At 30.4% G+C, this 20,215-nt stretch overlaps 3 protein-coding genes across 16 annotated transcripts; all 3 read right to left on the bottom strand.

The window, feature by feature from the left end:
• Positions 1-84: 84 nt before the first annotated feature.
• Positions 85-6,784, bottom strand: LOC105193725. Of its 7 annotated transcripts, none has more exons than XM_039452461.1 (12): positions 6,262-6,784; positions 5,724-6,182; positions 5,318-5,588; positions 4,947-5,110; positions 4,236-4,389; positions 3,750-3,941; positions 3,555-3,662; positions 3,264-3,453; positions 2,319-2,644; positions 2,025-2,216; positions 1,731-1,894; positions 85-352 (listed from the first exon to the last, which is right to left on the bottom strand). In XM_039452461.1, exons 2-11 carry the CDS (start codon positions 5,790-5,792, stop codon positions 1,746-1,748), a joined length of 1,815 nt encoding a protein of 604 aa, XP_039308395.1. In that variant the 5' UTR covers positions 5,793-6,182; positions 6,262-6,784; the 3' UTR covers positions 85-352; positions 1,731-1,745. The 7 variants fall into 7 exon arrangements, 6 of the variants coding, with proteins under 6 accessions (XP_039308395.1, XP_039308397.1, XP_039308396.1 ...); XM_039452463.1 differs by having other exon boundaries at positions 88-239; XR_005575332.1 differs by lacking the exon at positions 85-352 and adding an exon at positions 1,059-1,434 and having other exon boundaries at positions 1,690-1,894; positions 6,262-6,783.
• A 470-nt stretch (positions 6,785-7,254) lies between these two features.
• On the bottom strand, positions 7,255-14,842 carry LOC120358378 (monocarboxylate transporter 9-like). 8 transcript variants are annotated; one of them, XM_039452465.1, is made up of 8 exons: positions 13,853-14,841; positions 12,844-13,109; positions 11,647-11,917; positions 10,124-10,371; positions 9,695-9,968; positions 9,372-9,599; positions 8,302-8,496; positions 7,255-8,168 (listed from the first exon to the last, which is right to left on the bottom strand). In XM_039452465.1, exons 2-8 carry the CDS (start codon positions 12,907-12,909, stop codon positions 7,987-7,989), a joined length of 1,464 nt encoding a protein of 487 aa, XP_039308399.1. In that variant the 5' UTR covers positions 12,910-13,109; positions 13,853-14,841; the 3' UTR covers positions 7,255-7,986. The 8 variants fall into 8 exon arrangements, with proteins under 8 accessions (XP_039308399.1, XP_039308398.1, XP_039308402.1 ...); XM_039452464.1 differs by having other exon boundaries at positions 13,875-14,841; XM_039452468.1 differs by having other exon boundaries at positions 12,844-13,007; positions 13,875-14,841.
• Positions 14,843-15,064: 222 nt separating this feature from the next.
• LOC105193717 (monocarboxylate transporter 1) lies at positions 15,065-19,819 on the bottom strand. The gene is made up of 10 exons (XM_011158277.3): positions 19,599-19,819; positions 18,688-19,081; positions 18,006-18,132; positions 17,763-17,906; positions 17,534-17,661; positions 17,332-17,472; positions 16,924-17,209; positions 16,494-16,649; positions 16,031-16,222; positions 15,065-15,932 (listed from the first exon to the last, which is right to left on the bottom strand). The coding sequence occupies exons 2-10, from the start codon at positions 18,775-18,777 to the stop codon at positions 15,772-15,774; spliced, it is 1,425 nt and encodes a 474-aa protein (XP_011156579.1). The 5' UTR covers positions 18,778-19,081; positions 19,599-19,819; the 3' UTR covers positions 15,065-15,771.
• Positions 19,820-20,215: the final 396 nt, after the last annotated feature.

The raw sequence follows: 20,215 nt of genomic DNA, 5'->3' as shown, positions 1-20,215 counted from the left end.
TTTTAATAAAATTGTTAACAAATTTATTTTTTGAAGTAAAGACAATTTGCATAAAGCTTCTAAATTTGAAAAGATTTTAACAGAAAGGCTTACCGATTTGAAAAATAGGTATTTTAACGGAAGGAAGATTGATGATTGTTCACAGCAGACGTATATTGATCACTCAGGTCGATCCGCGTTACATGAATACTAAATTTTAAGCGAACACGTTGTCGTTTCCTGGAGCACTTTCGTCGATTCTGTAAGCCAAACCCAAATCAATTTAGAATCCATCTTCTCAGAATTTATCGTGCATGTTAAACGCTTTCCAAAGGAGAAGCTTTCCTCATTTCCAGTCACATTCTGTTTAACTCTAAAAGAATGAATTCTGTGACATGAAAAAGAACAATGAGGAATAATGAATAATAGAAAACGAATAGAGCAAATAATAAATAATGAATAATGGATGATTTAATATTTCACACATAAAAAATAGTTAATATAAGTTTATATTTCTTCAACAAAGTAAAAAAAAATTCTTCTGTCTCTTGCGAATTGTGTCATATTTTCCTTTGCAATATAATATTTTTAAAAATTAATATTAAATCTTACATCCACGTAATAAATTATTTGAAGTTCATCCGTTTTATTACCTCGATTTTAGAAAACTTTGGGTGTGGTTGTTTCGAAATCTCGTCGCGTTACACGTTACTTGAACTCGTCTTTTATGCATTTGCTAACCGCGTTCGATCACTTTCGCCGATTTCGTAAACCTGGATGTTCGCAAAAAGTGTCACGACTATTTGAGTATTGCTGCATCTAAATATACATTCGTACGTGATATGCTTATATGCATATCGCGCAAGCCAGTCGTTTCCAATTGTACGATGAAACGGGACTTTATGTTGCGAATTCCAAGCTTGTCCTTTCATTCACGTCAAGCAAAATCGTATAAAAAAAGTAATTCAAATTTAGTAATTCAATGCATTAAAAAAATATATATATTTTATTTAAAAAAATATATTGTTAAATTATTATTATACTAAAATATATTTCACAAAATATTTAATATAATTATAACTAATATATTTTTTACATTTAGGTTCGTCTTAATAAAACAGAAATTAATTACTTCCGTGCTTCAGTTGTAAACCGTCATTTCGCACAGGAAAATTAAGTGATATCGTGCGTATATTATAGTCATTTGATGTCACGAAAAAAGTGTTACACTTAATGAGCAAGAGCTTGATGCAAGAGAGGATAAATTAATAGCATTGAATAGATTAACTTGCTTGATGCAACAATATCTACAATTCATTGACCTTCGAACTTCCTTTTCAGGTCTCTTTAGTAGTATCACACGTTGCTCGTAGCAGCGAAACGTGAGAACTCCCCCGCCGGAAGATAGTGGGAAAAGTCGTACCATTGTCTACGAGGTCTACTGCCGTTGTTTGCCTGAAAGACAACCAGTCGTGTCTGGAGAGGACTAACGCTTTAATTAGATCCATTTCCATGGTAAATGGTATCGAACAAGGACACGACCTTAATTGCGATCGCGTTGACGATCTAACGTGCCGGTTAGAAGAAACGTGAGGAAGAATTTTTAATTCCCTTTCATGATTCGTGAAATCGAAAATTGCTGCACACGATCGTTCCTCTACGTTCGACGTACATATATTTAAACTGAATATTTACTAATCGCTCTTTTACCGTGTTCGAAACTTGTGTATTGTTGGAAATAATTTATTTACAGGAACAGTTTAGTATTAAGATGATCCAGATAATTGCATCTTTTGTCGGGCACGTTTTCTGCGCACAAGCATCTCAGTTGTCCAGATAAACAGTGTAATAGCGGTAACGCAGTTAAGCAAGATAATGCAGATCGTGTAATTTCCAGTATTATCTCGTATTACACCTGTAACAAATCGACTCTTTATTATTTAGGTTTTCCAATTCGACGTTTGATAAATTATAATCTAACAATAAGAACAATGTATTAAACAACATATTTAATCACTTTATGTATAATATTACTGTTTACGTACCAAGCATAGGACCAGCACACAAAAGAATCATTCCATTGGTCAACATTTGAATTCCCGAAGCGTTGGGTAACTTTTGAATGGGAACGTAACTGGGTACGACTAAGGCCATATACACCGATCGAATACCTTTTGATGCTCCCAAACCAATTGCGACGGCCAGCATTGTAGTGAAGTTATACGCAAATATTAGTACTGCGCCAACAAATAATCAATTGCTATATTAAAATTCTTGCTTTTTTTATCCTTTTTTCTTTCGTAAAAGTTTGTTAATGAAAGACAATCAATATACATTACAGCTTCTACTAATTATCAGAAGAAACAAGCTGAGCATGTACATCATCCTGGCTGACAGACGCAGGTACTCCCCCAGATAAGGTGCCGCACCTCTGCTAACGAGATCAACTATCGCTATGACGCTCATGATATTGGCAATCTTTGCCGTTGACAAGCCCATATCAGCGAGGATGAACGGCGTCAGCATGGAAAAATTCACCTCCGCGAAAATCGCGATTGACATCCCCATCATGATGTTCACGTAAATTGGATCGCGAAGAAGATCGAAGTCATAAAGGTCAGCCACTCGTCGTAGAATTCGGCAGAGAGTCGAATTTCTTTCGCCACTGAAACGTGATTGTTATATCATTTGTTATGTTCAAAACTGTCTCGTATATTATATCAATTTTCTATCTCTATAAGCATACAATATTAACAGAACGTTATACAAACATTATTAAATATTAAAATAATATTACTATCAATATTCCAATTATTATTCAATATTTTTTAATATTATGGAACTATTGTATTATTGTTATATGTCAGTTTTAATATTTGTGATATGTTATTACAATATACGTGGAATATTATAAAAATATATTATAAATATTATTGTAATAAAAATTTAATGTGAATTATTATGCACAAAACTATTATGCATAATTATTACATTTAAAAGGTATAATATTTCCTATAATTAAAAATATTGAAATAAATAATATTATTTACTTTTTCATACAATAATCATCATTTTTATTAATATTTCGGAAATATTATTTAGTATTAAATAATATTATAAGATTATAGAGAATTATCTATTTAATTTATTATTATAGTCACGTTGTAATCGCGCATTTTTTCTAATAATAATTTTACATCAATATTAATAAAATGAGAAAAAAAGATGTAATATTATTTTATCCTATTTAATACTGCATACTATATCTATACTCTCATATTTACCAATCGTTATTGTTTTCTTTGATAGAACAGTTATCTGCCTCTTTTTCCAATAGCGAATCTTTTTCCACGTTTTGAATTACATTATTATTTTTGTTTACACCATCGATAAACATCAGTTTTTTCGTTATTGGAACAGGTTCGTCGAAAATTTTTATGCTGCTACCAAGATGAATACTATCTATGCTTTTTGCTGTAAAAAATATATACATATTATTTTTATAATATCTAATTAAAAATCCGAATTTATCGCATCTATAAAAATTAGTTTAAACGATATGATGGCACAATTACATGAATTCCACCAAGGATATACCAGACCCTTGTGACCGTCGTATAAATTCGTCTTTGATGTCCCGTTCATCACCGACATTTCGGTGCCGTAATTTGAGTCGTATGATACTGAAATTTGAAATTTATGTATTTAGAGTCGCTTTATTTTAATTAATCATTAACTTTTAATTTACTTATTATTAATTAATAAGTTACAATTAGCTCGGTTCACACTTCCGTCTGTAGAAATCTGTCGAGGCAAAGGCGTATCGAATCCATAAATACTTCCAACCTCGATATCGTGATCGATACTAGATATTGTCGTTCTTCTTTTTCGCTGATAATTATTTAGCGCCTGCATCGATGACTGTATATTTGTTTCATCTTCCTCGTAATTATTCAATGTGTCTGTAAGTAATTCCATGTTTCTAAGAGTAACCATGCATATATGTACAACCTTGGCCAAAAACATTTTGGCATCTATATTTTTTTAAATATAAATAATATTTTTAACTGGAGAAAATTTTAATAGAAATTAAAATGTGAATTATTCTTTGTTTCAAGAACTATTTAAATTTATATATAATATAATATCGATAACTAATAAAAAACAATGCAGATAAAAGAATTTCAGATAAATCAGAAAAATATAGATGCTAATATTTTTGGTCAAAATTGTTTGTATTTTTAATTAGCAAATACCTTGTTTATCGTTAACATCAGTCAAAATTTTAGGATTTTCAGTGACTGTCTCTAAACAAAGGGGTGCATTTTTCATGTGCCATTTAACCGGTTGTAGCAGCATCGCAGCTATCATCGAGTGAGAACTGTAAGCCCCAAGTATCAAGACGGTACCCTGTTTAATATTAGATTTTTTTTACTACTCTCTAAAATTTTTGGAGTGAAATTTTATCTAAAAGAGTAGAATTTTACTCCAAAAAATTTAGAGAGTACATATGTATATTTAATAAGATTTACAATAATCTTAATAATTTATAATAGTTATAAATACAACTCTTCATAAGTAAATTAAGGTTAAATAATACGTTTCTATTAAAAGATGTTATAGATCGACAATGCGTAAAAAGAAAATAGCATTTAATGTTAGCTATAAATTGTACAAGTAGTTATAAAAAAATAAACAGACGTTCATCATCTGACCCATATCGATAAGCGCTTGTACAGTATTATACTTTACAATCGGCAACATTCGCGGTAGGAGATGCCTCTATCAAGATATTCACTTATGAATGTACAAACTATATTTTCTATCTGACAGACATTATCTCTGCACGTTCCAATATTTTCACTTGATATAATCATCTCGTGAAGAATATCAAAGAACTTTAAATCTTTTCGGTTTGCTTATTCTCTGTTTGCTACATTTTCATTTTTATCAAATGTAACTATTACCTGAACACCATAAATCGAAAGTAAGAAGGAGGCTATTTGAGGTATAAGGATTGGACCTATTCCTGTGAGGGTCATTGCCAAGCCTACGGCTCGTCCTCGTTTCGTAGTAAAATACGAATTGGTCGCTAGAGAGAATCCAGACATCGTCGTAGTAATGCCAATAGCTATGTAGACAAAATTTATAAATAATTTGTAACACAAATGTACACGTGCATTTAAAAAAATTGCAAAACTCGATGTTCAATGAAAAGAAATTTATTTCAATAATAATTGTTTTGTTTAATTAATTTGCATAATAATGAGTATTTGATGTTTATAACTGTAATATAACTGTAACTGGATAATTCAGTACAATATTCTGCTTTACTCACAGGTTAGCACTCCATAAGAAATTATAATAAGAGTAAAGCTATTGGCGAATGCCGTCAATGTTACACCAACAGTGAACATTATACTTCCCGCCATCGCTACTTTTCTGTAACCAAAAATCTTCAAGAGCGGCCCATTGATTAAGCCGAGTATCATGCCAAATGCCAAATTTACATTAATTATAACTGACGTATCGGTTGCATTCAGATTAAGTTTGGCGAAAGAATCTTTAAATATCAATCCGAATCCCTGTATAATTGGGATGGTAGACAGCTATAAAATTTTTATTCGGATTAGTCTCGGTTTTCGCAGGAAAATTACGGTATTTCGACAAATGTTGACATATTTTGACACATTTCGTATGCTTTGATATTTTTACATTCAGATAAGATGTTTATGATAACTTACGCCATTCAGTGCTGCAGCTACGACAATCACCCATCCCCATCCCCCATTCGGTGGCACCTTGTTAATCATTTTATGATTCAAAAGATCCAGTCATGTAAAAAATTCAATGTAGTATTAATTAATTGTTCGAAAATAATATAAATATCACGTGCAACACTAAAAATTCATTTTATTAAATAAATATTTGCACGGAACCACGTTATGCACGTCCGTTGTTGTTGAATAATTGTCTTGCACTTAACAATTCCTTGCAAACAGCGCACTTTATTCACTAAAATGTTAATGTCATTTCTTAATCATTTTATAATGATTAATCATTCTATAATAATAATGATTTTATGTAATAGTAGTGACTTGCAGCTTTCGATGATGTCAGTTGGTGATCAGTCTTATCTGCATTGATCGATACCGCGATTATTCGAATAGATACATTGATAATTCCAATCGCAAATGTATTATCTGCAATTTTAAATCGTTTCGATCATTTATTCGTAGTACGCACAACTTTGCAAACCTCTATTTACTAATATAATATTACCTTTGATAAAAATTTGCAATTATGTTTCTGATATACATTTATATATATTTAATAATATAAGAGATAAAAAAATTGTACTTTTTGTATCTCTCTTTTTCTCTCTTTCTCTTTCTCTATTACAAAATATTGCACAACATAATTATCACACGATTTATCAGTATTTCTTTTCGTTTTCTGTAAACTGACTCACAGATTTAAACGGACTAATTCTAATAATTTGATAATTACAATACACATAAGTAAGCAGCACAAAATTTAATATATTATTCTAGCCCAATCTAGCCTGATTATGTAGTGTTGTGCCTCGCGAAATGATAAAAGCTCTACTGACGTTGAACATTTTCATAAACGATAAGAAAGTATATAAGCTGACAGTTAATCTAATCTGATGACTTTAGTTTGTGGATGTTTAAAGCATTATCAGAGCACAATAAAATAAGATTGTCAAATTAAAACTAAATAGGAAATGTCTTTGCAGAAATGTCATTGCTGTAAAATGGATATATGCGTATACGCTGCATATTGCATTTTTTTAAATAATGTAATTAAGTTACAACTTAAATTGCATAAAATTTCTCTCGTTTTTTTCTGTACTTAAATACATATATAAAAATATATATGACGCAAAATTTTAAATTACACTTAGATACAATAAGTTCTCGTCGGATTGTTATAACAGCACAGCAAGATTTGTTCGAGGAAGAGATGGGGAGAGAAAAGAAAGTAATAGAATTTGATAATATTAAGTGATAGATTGGTTGATAATTGATGTATTTAAAGATGTGCAAATATATATTCAAATTTAAAGTTGAAAAGTAATGCTTTATTGCCGTTACTATTATCGTCATTTTTTTGGTAGGAATTGTTGCTTTTCTCTGTCTGCAGTAATAATGTTAACGTTGTTACATTTTCATGATAACATATAATTTTTATAAATTAAATTGTTACTTTATCATTAATAGATGTGCCAGATTAATAATTACGTGCAACAAATACAGTTATAAATTTTATTAACATTTTATATTTTAAATATATAAAAATATTTTAAACTTTATATTTTTAATTCAATTCAATACTCATTGCTATTATCAATAAGAAATTGGACACCGTTTGGGCAACTTTTGATTGTCTATGTTTAGTTTTCAGGATGCTTAAAATAAAATAAGGTAGAATCATCTATTACATTTTTTAGTAGCGTCTATTTTATTCTATCTTATGTAAGTAAAAGTAATCAAATAATAGTTTAAAATTATATATATGAGTGAAAACATTTAAAGTCAATTTTATAAAATTATTAGCTACATCAGAGACTTTAATAGAATGTTATATATTGAATATTAAATATATCTATTAATAATTTTATAAAATCAAAGTAATTAATGTCATATATTTATTTTTATGATTTGACGTAATATATGACATAAATGTATAAACTATGAGTTTTTACTTCTTCAATTATTTAAGAAAGTCACATCATTATCAGTATATTAATAAAATACAATATTTAATTTTTGAAGAATAAGGGGCTTTTGTTTAGAAGACCTAGTTTAGTGTTGGAGATTTTCTTCTGATAATTCTACATATTATCGCAGAATTATTTCATAGAATTATTTCATAGAATCATCACATTAAATTCTCAGTACAAAAGTATATATTTTACAACATATCGAAATATTCCATTTTTGCCGAAGTTTCAGTCATAACTTGGAAATATTTAACCGTAAATTAATCAATATTTTCACGAGTATTTTCTTGCTCTTCTGACGAATTTTGTTGATTCAATTTTAGAGTGTTTCTACCGGGAGTCCATAATCCACTTATCGACCACAGGAAGACGCAGGATAAGCTGAGAAAGGATGTGAAATAAAGTGCACCCACGTAACTATTTGTTGCATCGTGCACCAAACCTGAAAAAATATTCAATTTCGATAAAAATAGATGGTGTCGATAATGATGTCTCCTTGTCAAACGTTATGATTGAAATTAAACATTCGAAAAATCAGAAGCTGCTTTTATTGCACATTTAAAATTTCTCTTTACCGATAATTGGTCCCACGCTGATAGACAGGATGCCATTACAAACCATCAGAATGCCGGATGCAGCTGGCAACCTCCCCAATGGTACGTAATCGGGAATGATTAGAGCTTGGAAGACAGCTTTGGTTCCCTTTGCCAGTCCAACAATGAGAGCTACTCCAATCACGATGACATAGGTATCACCCCACGTCGATAGAACTGTCAAGAAGCTAACATGAGAATTGACTTTGTACAGAAGTTTACATGAGACATCGGGAATGCGAAGATCAATAAGAGTAGGTAAATGGATAAATACATCATAATACTGTTAATTAAATAATATTAAAAGTATGTCATATTATATTAAAATACATTGTAATATACAAATGTGTAGCGACAGTCACGAAATTAATTGTCCGGATACAGGAAATTTATTTTATACAAACTCAACAAACATAATTTTTTAGGAAAGACTCAATTAAAAGTGAAAACTTTTATCAATAATGTCTTACCATTAAAACATACTTATGTTCAAACTGAAAAAGTTCACTTCCCTGTTGTTAACGAAATAAGATAGTAAGATATTTAAATAAAATTGAAACAAAGTGCTGATTCTATTTTACTTTTTTTTTATATAAATCTGAAAATATGTATAAAAAAAGTATGGTAAAATTGTAGCCAAATAATATTAAATATATTGTATATGATTAAGATAATTTTATTATACGGCCACAAAACTAATGATCAGACATAAGATGTTTATTTTATGCTACAAATCAATGCATATTTTTGTTAAAAATGTAAGAAATTTCACTTCCAATCGAGTTTTCTCTAAAAAAAGATAATACTTAATAGAATTTGTAGTATAAAATAATCTTCTATATCTTGTATCCGGACAATTAGTTTCATGACTGCAAATAACATTCGGTTTAATAATTGTTATGGTGAATAATTGTTAAATATTACGATCGATGATTTGCGGATGGTACCGATTGTCATACGATACGCACTTAATCACAGCTAATCAACCCACCCCAAATATCATTTCTTGAAGCGATTCCTCGGGTTCGTATACTTTATGTTGCGGTACGTACTAGTCCTTCCGAGGATTGATCCTAACAGGGATATCACATAAAGATTTCTGCAGGTCCAGCCGGTTTTTTGCGCCAACAACGGCACGCAAAGACGTCCTGTAATGTCCGCAGCTGCTTGAATCGACATCACTGTAGCTACCGATGTTCTTTCAAGGTTCGCCAATTCGACCAGGACGAAAGGTATCGTTGCGTTGAAATTCGTTTCGGCCACCAACGATACACTCATACCTATTTTTGAGGCATGTATTATATATATATATATATATCTCTCAAGATTTTAATTCTATTTCGGCAAAACCTAGATTTAGATGTTCGTAATCTACCTAGTACTATCGCTACATAACGATTATCACGAAGAAGATCGAGATCCATGTTAGCAATAATTTTTCTAAGGTACGAAGTTTGTCTACTTTCTTTCACTATTGTTTCTTTATTCTCTGGACGATGATGGTTCAGTTGTCTTTCGTCTTCAGCGATTTCTTCACTTGATAACCGGCTTCGAACGGCATTATTTTCTACATTTGCTTCATTATCACGATTATCGGCACATGAATTTTCCTCTTTCGATATATCGGTAGTTTTGTCTACCAGAACAATCTGTTAAAAATGGGAGAAGAAAAAGAGCCTTCCAGATATAATCTACATTTCGCATATTATTGGTGTGACAATGGGGTGACTGAAATTTATAAAATGAAAAATGGAGAAAGGATCTAATATAAGATTACGCTTTTTCTCACGTACCTTTAACTCACCTCTTTCTCCTTTTCAAACGGTCTTAACAGAGATGCACCAACGAGAGAATGCAAGGCGATTCCAGCAAGAATCAGAAGAGTGCCTGTCGTGGCAAAATTCTCGAGAAGTACATCTATCAAAAGGGGCATTAAGATTGGGCCCAGACCGGTCAATGTAACTGAAAAACCCATAGCTACGTTGCGTTTCTTGCGGAAATATGTGTTTAGTGCTAATGTTGTCGCTGGATAAATAATTCCTTGTCCAATTCCTGTTAAACATACACGTTTAAAATTAATATTGTCATCTTCTTAAAATAATAAAGTAATACTCTTAATACAGACGTGTCACTTTGTTCTTAAATTATATTTTGTAAACAAAAATTAAAAATAACATTTTAAGACGTAAATACAAACTGGAAAGTGTCATCTATTAGATGATACAGTATAAATAAAATAAAATAAAATATAAATAAAGTGAATTATTTTTCCGAAATGTAAGAGGATGTCGCTTCAAGAGATCTGTGTCAGTATTGGCAATTTTCCTGTAATAGTGCAGTTAATATAGAAGCTGAGATCTCTCAATTATAAAGTAATCTAGGAGATCCAACAGACTACAATTACATTATTGCCTATTCTAGTAATTGAATTTACTAGAGCACGGATGAGAGCTATAACGTTGAGTGCCACTAAATGTCGAATAAAACTCAAAGTTGAAGAAAAATTGAATTATATTCAATAGAAATATTTATTTAAAAGCTGTACTTATACATAAAAAAATACTATTTAAAATAAGTATCTTTTGTGTAGTAAAAAAAACAAGTACTATTTAACATTTATATTATACATTTACTTGAAAGGTATTTGTTTTACATTTTGATACATCATGAATAAAAGTTTCTTCTATTTTTTAATGTTTATTTACTATTTCTTATTTCTTAAAAGTACAAAATAGAAAATAAAACTAAAAAAACAAAAACAGTTCAATTTCTATAAATGTATTTTAAATAAATTCACTTGTTATTAGTTATCTAGTTACCTCTGGTAACAAAATTAGGTTTTATCTATATGTGTATTCATGAAACATGTGCTTTTTTTATTTTGGTCTTATTTTGTATTGCTGTTTTAAGAAGTAGAAAATAATAAATAGATAGTAGAAGACATTTATTTATTCATAACTTATTGAAATGGAAAATAAAGATTATCTTATTTCAAGTAAATGTATTTGTTAAATATTATTTGCTTTTTATATCTATTATGTAAAGTACTTATTTCAATGTGTTTTTTTATAGATATATCCTTTAAATAAGTATTGCTATTGCTATTTTTTATTTTTCAATTATTTTTCCCAGTATGATAAAAATAACGTTGCAGCAATGCTCTGAAGGTGCCTCCACTTTGCGTGCGTATGCTATTATCGTCTTACTCTTTATGAGTCTATTTTAGTCTCTCTTAGTTCAGTGGCACTCAGTTCAATCAAGCGGCTCATTATGTTCACGACTTTCATTTATTTAGTATTCTGGTATTTTATAGTATGAATTATTTACCAATGATAACGCAATAAGTGATAATAAGCATCGGTAGAGACACGGCGAAAGCAGTGGCGCTGATTCCGAGGACAATTGTCAGACAGCCGAAATATGCGACTTGACGAAAGGCGAATCTCTTCATCATTGGACCACTTATCAGGCCGAGACTACATGTTATTGTCCCATTAAGATGGAGAATTAGACTCGTTTGCGTCGCGGTAATGCCGAGACTTGTGAAACGTTCCGTAAAGATAAGGCCAAAACACTGTTGGACGGGAAGCACGGCTAGCTGAAGAATATTGCAAATGATTACATGAAAATGTATCAGTCAAATTTTGCAAAATATTTGTTTTTCTGAGAATATTGTTGACACTTTTATAAAACTTTTCAGATGAGAAAAATTATAATTTTTTAATGAAATAAAAAAATGTGAATTTCATAAAAATGATAAAATATCTAATTTTTATTCATACAGGATTTTATGTCAGAAAATAAAACATTACAAAATTTATTATCAAGAATATTATACATTGACAACATATATTTAAAAATTTTCGATCTTGCAAGATTTGTTTCAGTTTTTAATCTATTATGCGTTAGAAAAAGTTTTAAATTGTTGAAAACGAATCTCAATTGACATTACAATCAGAGATTACAACACATTATAACAACAGGATTAATCAAAACAATAATAAAGGTCGAAAACAAGCCAGTGAGTGATGAAAAATCATAAAATATAATCTATAAAATATAATTTCAAATTTTACATTGTGAGAACAGATTTAAAAACACAGACGTTTCAGACTCGTTTGTTATTCCTCAGTGTAAAATAATAGTATTATCACGGCAAATCAACGATTAAACAAATCAATTATAATAAATGGGTTAAAATTTTGTAACAGATAAATAGACAATATAAAATGATGCTGACATACGGTATACATAATCGCTAAATTATCATCGAAAGTCCGATTTTTACTTTTATCCTTGCATCGTTCAAACAAGAAATGTTTCGTAAGAAAAACATTTGATTTCATTGGGAACTTTTTTTTTCTTCCTATAGTCAATGTTCTTTGACTGGCTTGTTTTTGATCTTGAATGCTGTTTCCATATCTGCGTTTGCAAAAGCGTTTAGTCGAGCTTGAAATTAAGTATTTTATTTAGGAATTAATCACGTTAAAGTTTTAAAGGTAATAATGATAAAGAAAGACTTACGTTGATAACAGTCACGCCGACGACAATTGCCCATGCCCAGCCTCGATCTATTGCACTACGTGCCATTCTGTCAATTGTATCAATTATTTTCTTTGCAATTGTTTCATCAGAATATACCTTCCTAGAGATTTTCAGTTGTATCCAGTGTTCGTATCATCGGCAGACTGTAAACGTAATCGTTCGGACGACATACAATCTCAAACTTAAATCGGACAAGTGATAAGATACGCGCAGTGGATAAAGCCCCTCTCATTTCGATTCAGCTCCTATGCATATTATATATTTGCATATTATTTATGTATATGTATGAATCACACATTTTCTTTTATTAGAAGCAGCTGCGTTTACACATTCACATCTACACTTTTTATCGTATGTAATAATTGCGACGTATGTGTCTGTCTTTCTCTTTCTTTCTTCAAACTATCTTGACTAATAAAATGGTAATGCTTAATAATAAAAACGACCTTCATCAATTGACTCTCCATTATCCTTAATTATATTTATAGTGAAAAATAGAAAATAGAATAATGACTTTGATAAGATATTAAAATTGTGAACGTTGTACTAATAACATTTTTTATTGATAAAACTTTTTTGGATAAGTCTTAACATTTTTTGAAAATTTATTCTACTTGGCAACAAGATTGATCTCATTTCGAATCGTTTGTGTCTCTTATGTCCATTTTCATCAATATAGATTAATTACAGATTAACTTACTTTTTATCTATTTTTAATTCTTAGAACTAAAAAAAAGAAGATAAAAAGTTAAACCGAAATCAAAGATAATTTACATTGATGGAATTAAAATTAAAGTCCCACTACAATAAATTATACATTTTTGTAAAATAATATCTGACATTGCTCGTTTCTGGCCCTTTAGAATTTATATTAGTTATTATTATATGAGCGAGAAACTTTGTTATTTTAAAGTTAAAGATTCTTAAAGATTAAAATAAAGTGGCAAAAACTAACGATAACTCAATCAGTTAGTTATTTAAGCAGTACAGGAATAGTTATTTGCAGTTACATGTTCTTCTGTTTACTCTTCACCAGCGCCTCAGCTTCTTTATCTGTATTAATGACTCACAATCAGTCGTTTTCCCTTCTTCTTGCGCGTGAACTGTTTATTTCGCAATTAAGCAAAGATGTTTAAATCAAGTCTCTGCGTTGTCAAGCAGTTATCGGAATACATTATTATATATTAAGTACGGAAAATTTTTCAATGCCGCAATATAATGTCACATTTCAATAATATCAACGTAACACTCACAGATATCAATTACGAAAAGTCATTTAACTGTCGAACAAAACTGTTTAAGAAATGCTCTGACATAAATGTTTGACATGTAAAGCCAGAGAAGATATGCTCTGACACCAACTGCGGACGATCCGAGACTGGCCGAAGAGGAGGAAGCGCAACAAAACCGGCTCCGTTACTTCGAGACCATATGCGATCTCTCGTAATGTTTTTATTCGAGGTTGAACAGACGCGCGTGTGCAGTGGCGGGGAATTAAATTCAGAGTCGCTTTTATGCATTTAATGCAATTTAATAAACGCGCCTCATTATCTCACGTAAGTGCAATGACACAAGTAATGACCTATGCTATCACATTTGTGCTAAATTAAATGCGATTCAGTCGCGTTTTAATGAAGCACCTTGTTTTAATGTGATATACGTGGAAGGAATAATTTTATTACAGCAAGTAAAAAGTTGTACGGTCCAATACAAATTTTTTACCAGATGCAGATTTGAAAATATTTGATTTGGACTATCACAATTATCTTATTTTATTTTTAGTTCTTTAATAAAATTATTGTGATCCAAATACATAGTATTGTTATATTCTGTCAACATAGTTTTGATGATTTATTAAAGTTATTTTAATACTTAAAAAAAAAAAGATTTTATCAATGCAATATATGTATATATTGCACAAACATGTAATATGTGTCTGTTTGTGTGTGCGTGCGTGTGCGTGTGCGTGCATGCGTGTGTGTGTGTGTGTGTGTGTGTGTGTGGGCACACGTGAATATAAATATAATACATAGGATACATACACAATACATATACATAATATATACATAACGTATCTTTGTAAATTTTCAAGTTAGGCAAATTTTTGTAATTTATACAAAAAAAACTATTCTACGCTTTTAAAATTATATTGATGAGTGAACGTAATTTTTTATCTTATTACAATATTAAGTATCAATAATTCATAAATAATAATTTATTTTATTCATATCACGCTTAAATGTATTGCTTGGAATATCATAACTTTTCGCAGCATTATCATTTTATTTGATAAATTTTTTTGTCATTATTATCAAAGGTGGTTCTTCCGTGTAAAAATAATTTTTTTTAGAAAAGCATAAATAAATAGAAAATTAAATATAGATTACAAAAATGTGAATAAAAAGCAATCATCAAACTTATTCAACCTCTTGATAATCTGTTCGCATAATTTCTTATAAGAAAACAGTGATCAGATTTTTTTTATCTGTGTACAAAATGATAATTGATTTGACAAGGAAGTTTAATGAGTAAACAGAAGAAAAATGAGTTTGTTGCACTTGTAAAAATACAAAATTGCATCTACAGTAGATAAGATATCAGTGCATTGGAAAGATTACAAATTACGAAATCATTGAGAATGTACTTTGAGACAATATACGAGGATTTTTTAAACAGGAAAACAATCATGTGACACCAATTTTTACGCGTGTCTGACGGTCGTTTTACAATTCTTAGTTCACTAATTACGAGAATATTACAAAATTTATTAATCAAAAAAAATTATTTTTTTAAAAGTGAATGATGTATTTGGTCAGTACTCGTACTATACTAAAATTGTAAAAAAATGACATGCTTGATAAAATACATTAGATTATTTTACGCGATTACTAAATTAAATTAAAAATATTATTCTACTACGTGTTTTTGTAATTTCTTAACTATGGCAAATTGTCTACACAAGATGGCATGTAAAAATTCAATGCTCCATATAAGAAATGTGACAAGCATCAAGGCGGTCATCACGTGAATACAAATCTTGTAACTATTGCTGACATCTCTGATATATCCTTTTTTAACAGAAAATAAATATCAAGATTTAATTTACATGTTATTATTTTTATAAATACATAAAAATATTATTATCTAATATTATATAAGAACATACCGATCAAAGGACTCATGATGACTACGCATAAACCCTTAAAAACCATAAATATTCCAAATGCACTTGGTAGCTTCTTCAAAGTACAACACTCGGATATGCAGAGATTTAAATTCACTAATGCGGCGCCACGCAAAAATCCAGCTACTACAAGTATGGCAATCAATAATGTCTTTTCTGATTGTTCCGCCAATACTATGTAAAAAAAATTAAAATTTTTTAAAAATTTATAACTTCTTATAAAATTGCATTTTGTATTAAAGTCTCCATTATTAAAACACTATAAATAGATATCTACTTTCAACTCGATCATTACAAAAAATTCTTATAAGAATTATGTACTCTAAAAATATCTAATTAAATATATAATTAAGTAAACAACTGTTTTAATAAATAAAATAGTAGCTTTAATAAATATAACTTCTTTTCAATGTATAGTAGTTCTTTTGAACTATGAGAGAATTACTGGAGCGTGTGATTCCAACGAGGAGACAAGAAATCCAAAAAATTATCCTCTTTTTCCATCCAAATTTGTCGAATAACGTCGGTAGCAATAGCCTAGCGAGGATGTCGGTAAATGCAGTCAAGGACAGACAAAAGGCCACCTGTGCTTTCGTCATGCCTGTCGATCGTCAAGTTCCTACGAGCAGTTTATGTAACTCACGAGCAGTGCCGTAGCGAGGATGTTTGCTGAGATCGATGTCATTCGATCATTGACGTCCTTATAATATTGCTCCAAACAGATTTGTACGTGGATGCGACGCGAATGACTTTCAATATTTCCATGTTTACAAAACACGGAAACTCTTCCAACAATGTGATAGACATCCTTTAGCTACGGTACTGATTGTGCTACGCATTTGAAAGTTCAAGTTATATATTTAAATTTTTCTCACCGATATCTGAGAGAAAGAAAGGATTCATCAATTTGAAGTTTGACTCAGCGACATAAAAGAAGCTGCATCCTAAAACGACATTTAAGTACGTGGGATTTTTAAAAAGATCCAAATCAAAAGTCGCTTTTATCTTTTGTAAGAACGATTCCTTCTTTTCAGATGGGATCGATCCGTTTTCCACATTTTGATTCTCAGTCCACATCGATCCATTTGACATCCTTCGTGCTTCAGTAGGATTCGGTTTCATTAATAAAGCTTCACTCTCTCGTTCTCCATTGGGCTTTTTCTAAGAAAATTGTATATCCTATTAGATTTTACTATTTTCTTTTCTTAGTGATTCAATATAAAAGTTTGAGGTACCAAAAATTCTGAACTACGTAACAATTCAATTCTTTGTAAATTAATTACTTTTACTGGCGGCGGTATCGATGGTGGCTGTTCTTTAAGGGGACGTAACAAACATGCTCCCACCACAGAATGTAGTGCCCATCCTCCGGCTATAAGCGTTGTACCGCGAAATCCGTATATGTCCAGCAACATATGTATCAACTATACAAATAATTTGTCAGTTGCAAAAGACAATTTTTCTTTTCGCAATTGTATCACTTACCAATGGTACGAGCATCATTCCTAATGCGGTTCCCGCCATGGAAAAGCCCACTGCTTGTCCGCGTTTTTTGTTGAAAAACGTATTTAGTGCGACGAAGCCGCAAGCCATGGCAAGGCCAGTACCTATACCTATGAAATAAATTACAGGTAGAAAACATTGTAAAGGAAAAACAATTCTTTATCAAGCAAAATTATACGATTTTATGTGTAACAATAGATTCTACGTATACCTCCTAATACACTGTAGCTGCAAATAATATATAGCATGCTATTCGCTTGCGACGTAATTATTAAACCACTGCAGCTCAGTAAGGAACCAAAAAGTGCGATTTGTCGGTAAGAAAACCTTTTTAGTAATGGACCGATTAAAAAACCTGTAAATTTGTATATAATTGCTTGGAATAAATAATCTCCTCATATTTAAAACTCTAGAATTACAAAATTTCTTTTGTATTGCAGAAATTGCCTTTTACCTGAGAAATTGACGATGGCATCTAAGACGCTCATTATAATCGATGCCCCTGTAGAGTCAACATTCAGATCCGTCAACAGATCTTTGAAAAGAAGGCCGAAGGATGGATCCAGGGATCGCAAAGAGAGCTACAATTTAAGTCATTATTAGAAATAATAAGTAAATCTTAATATTATTTATTTCGTACAGCGAAAATTCACTCGAAAAATTACACAGGTTTAATTTTCACTCCACAGGAATAAAATTTTCTCTTATTAAAGTGACGTTTTACTCTACTCAAGATTTAGAGAGTATAATTATTACTATTGCAAACGAGCAAAGGTGACCTTTCGTAAAACGCGATTTTGTCTTTACCATTTATATTTCTCAATATCAATAAATATACATGAAACTTTGAAAAACACTTAATAACTACTCTTAATTAGCAGACAATATTTTTTAAAATGTTTCTTAAATATTTATACTTTATTGTAACGTTTTTAAAATATTTTAAAAACATTTAACAAACATTGTCTGCTGATTGGATAATAAAGTATAAAAATAAAAATAATAATTTTGTGAAATACAATTCTTGAAAATAATCATTTTTACTGTTTCTCATATTGCTCTGTAATATATTTTTAATTATAAATGTTAATTTATAATTCAACTTTATATAGAATAATAACTCTGTTAACGTTTACCGTGATTAAACTGCTTCCAAGACACACAAACCAGCCATAGCCACCATCAGGAGCTTGTCCTTTAGTATCATTTTTCTTGTTTTCTGTCATTATTCACGAGAGCGATCAATGTGACTTATTGCAAACGATTACCGTTGAAAGTATTATCGAGAGTTAACCTGCCAGCGATCTTCACATTGTCACATGAGGGCTTTGTAACTGATACCAACACTGTTCACGAAACGCTTGTCCACTACTGTTTGGCTTTCTGTTTAAGACTAAGCGAATATCCGAATAGTGTGCTATTTACTTCTCTTTACCCACTTCTACCGTTGTGGAAAAATACGTAGGTCAAGCAGATAATTTAAAATGACGGTCACGTTCGTGTAGTCGATCAAATTAAATACTTAAAAGTCTACAAAGAATAAATAATATTGAACTGTATTACATAATATACATGTTATGCAACAATAGAATCAAATTATTTTGGCATTCAACAAGTGGAAAAAGTCACTTGACACGCAAGGCAATTCGGATTTGGTGATCGAGGAAAATCTATTGTACTGTGTCACATGTTTGATGGAAAAGTACACGTGACTTGTGCATTTGCTTTAGTATCGATAAGATATCTTTAGTTCCAAGTAAGATTACATATTACGTTCGCGCTCTTTATTTTTTAATACCATTTAGATTAAAAGATAATATTGCTTAGAGTAAAAGATATGTGAAAGATTATATATTATTTGTATCAACAATTGTGTATAAGATTTATTGAATGAACAATAATGTGACAATTATATCTAAATGAACATTATTTTATGTTATCGCTTAAGTACGTATTACAATGTCATAATTTTTTATATCTCTAGAAAACTATACTTTATAAATTATTATTTAATGCTTAATGTGTAAATACAATAAAAAAAACTTACCATTAATCGCAAAAAATTTATTTTTCTAGAAGTTACCTCGCAAGAATATCATTATTTTGTCTAGTTTCGTATGCACACACTTCTCACTTCTACATTACACAGCATCACGAATGCTTCTGCGGTCCGTCGGAATGAGTCATTGGAGACGGCTGATATAATTGGCGAATAATTGTTCACGTCAGTGTCCAACTGTCCACACGTAAATCGGTTGCCACACTGACCGACCTTCGTCGGTTGGACGTTTTATCTGTGTCTATATTATATATACATAGAGATAGCACTCATTGATAGGTATACGTTGATTTTACACCCGAAACGAAACGTTACCTTTCACTCAATAAAACTTCTTTAATAATTACAATAAAATTTTTATAACAGTTTTCACAATAATTTTTACACAGTAAATATATATATATATATATATATATAATTGTTTTTACATTGTAAACTTATTCAATAGAAACAATTATTATGATGCAATAAGAATTTATCTTCAGCATTTCTGACCCACTGTGCTAATATGTTGCAATTGATACTATATAAATAGAATAGATACATACGTTTACGTTTATGACAAATTCGTTGATCTAAATCAAGTTGCGCCTTAACTTATGCAA

Source organism: Solenopsis invicta, chromosome 8, assembly GCF_016802725.1.
Source record: "Solenopsis invicta isolate M01_SB chromosome 8, UNIL_Sinv_3.0, whole genome shotgun sequence".
NCBI classification, from domain to species: Eukaryota; Metazoa; Arthropoda; class Insecta; order Hymenoptera; family Formicidae; genus Solenopsis; species Solenopsis invicta.
This window is presented reverse-complemented; position numbering and strand designations above follow the sequence as displayed.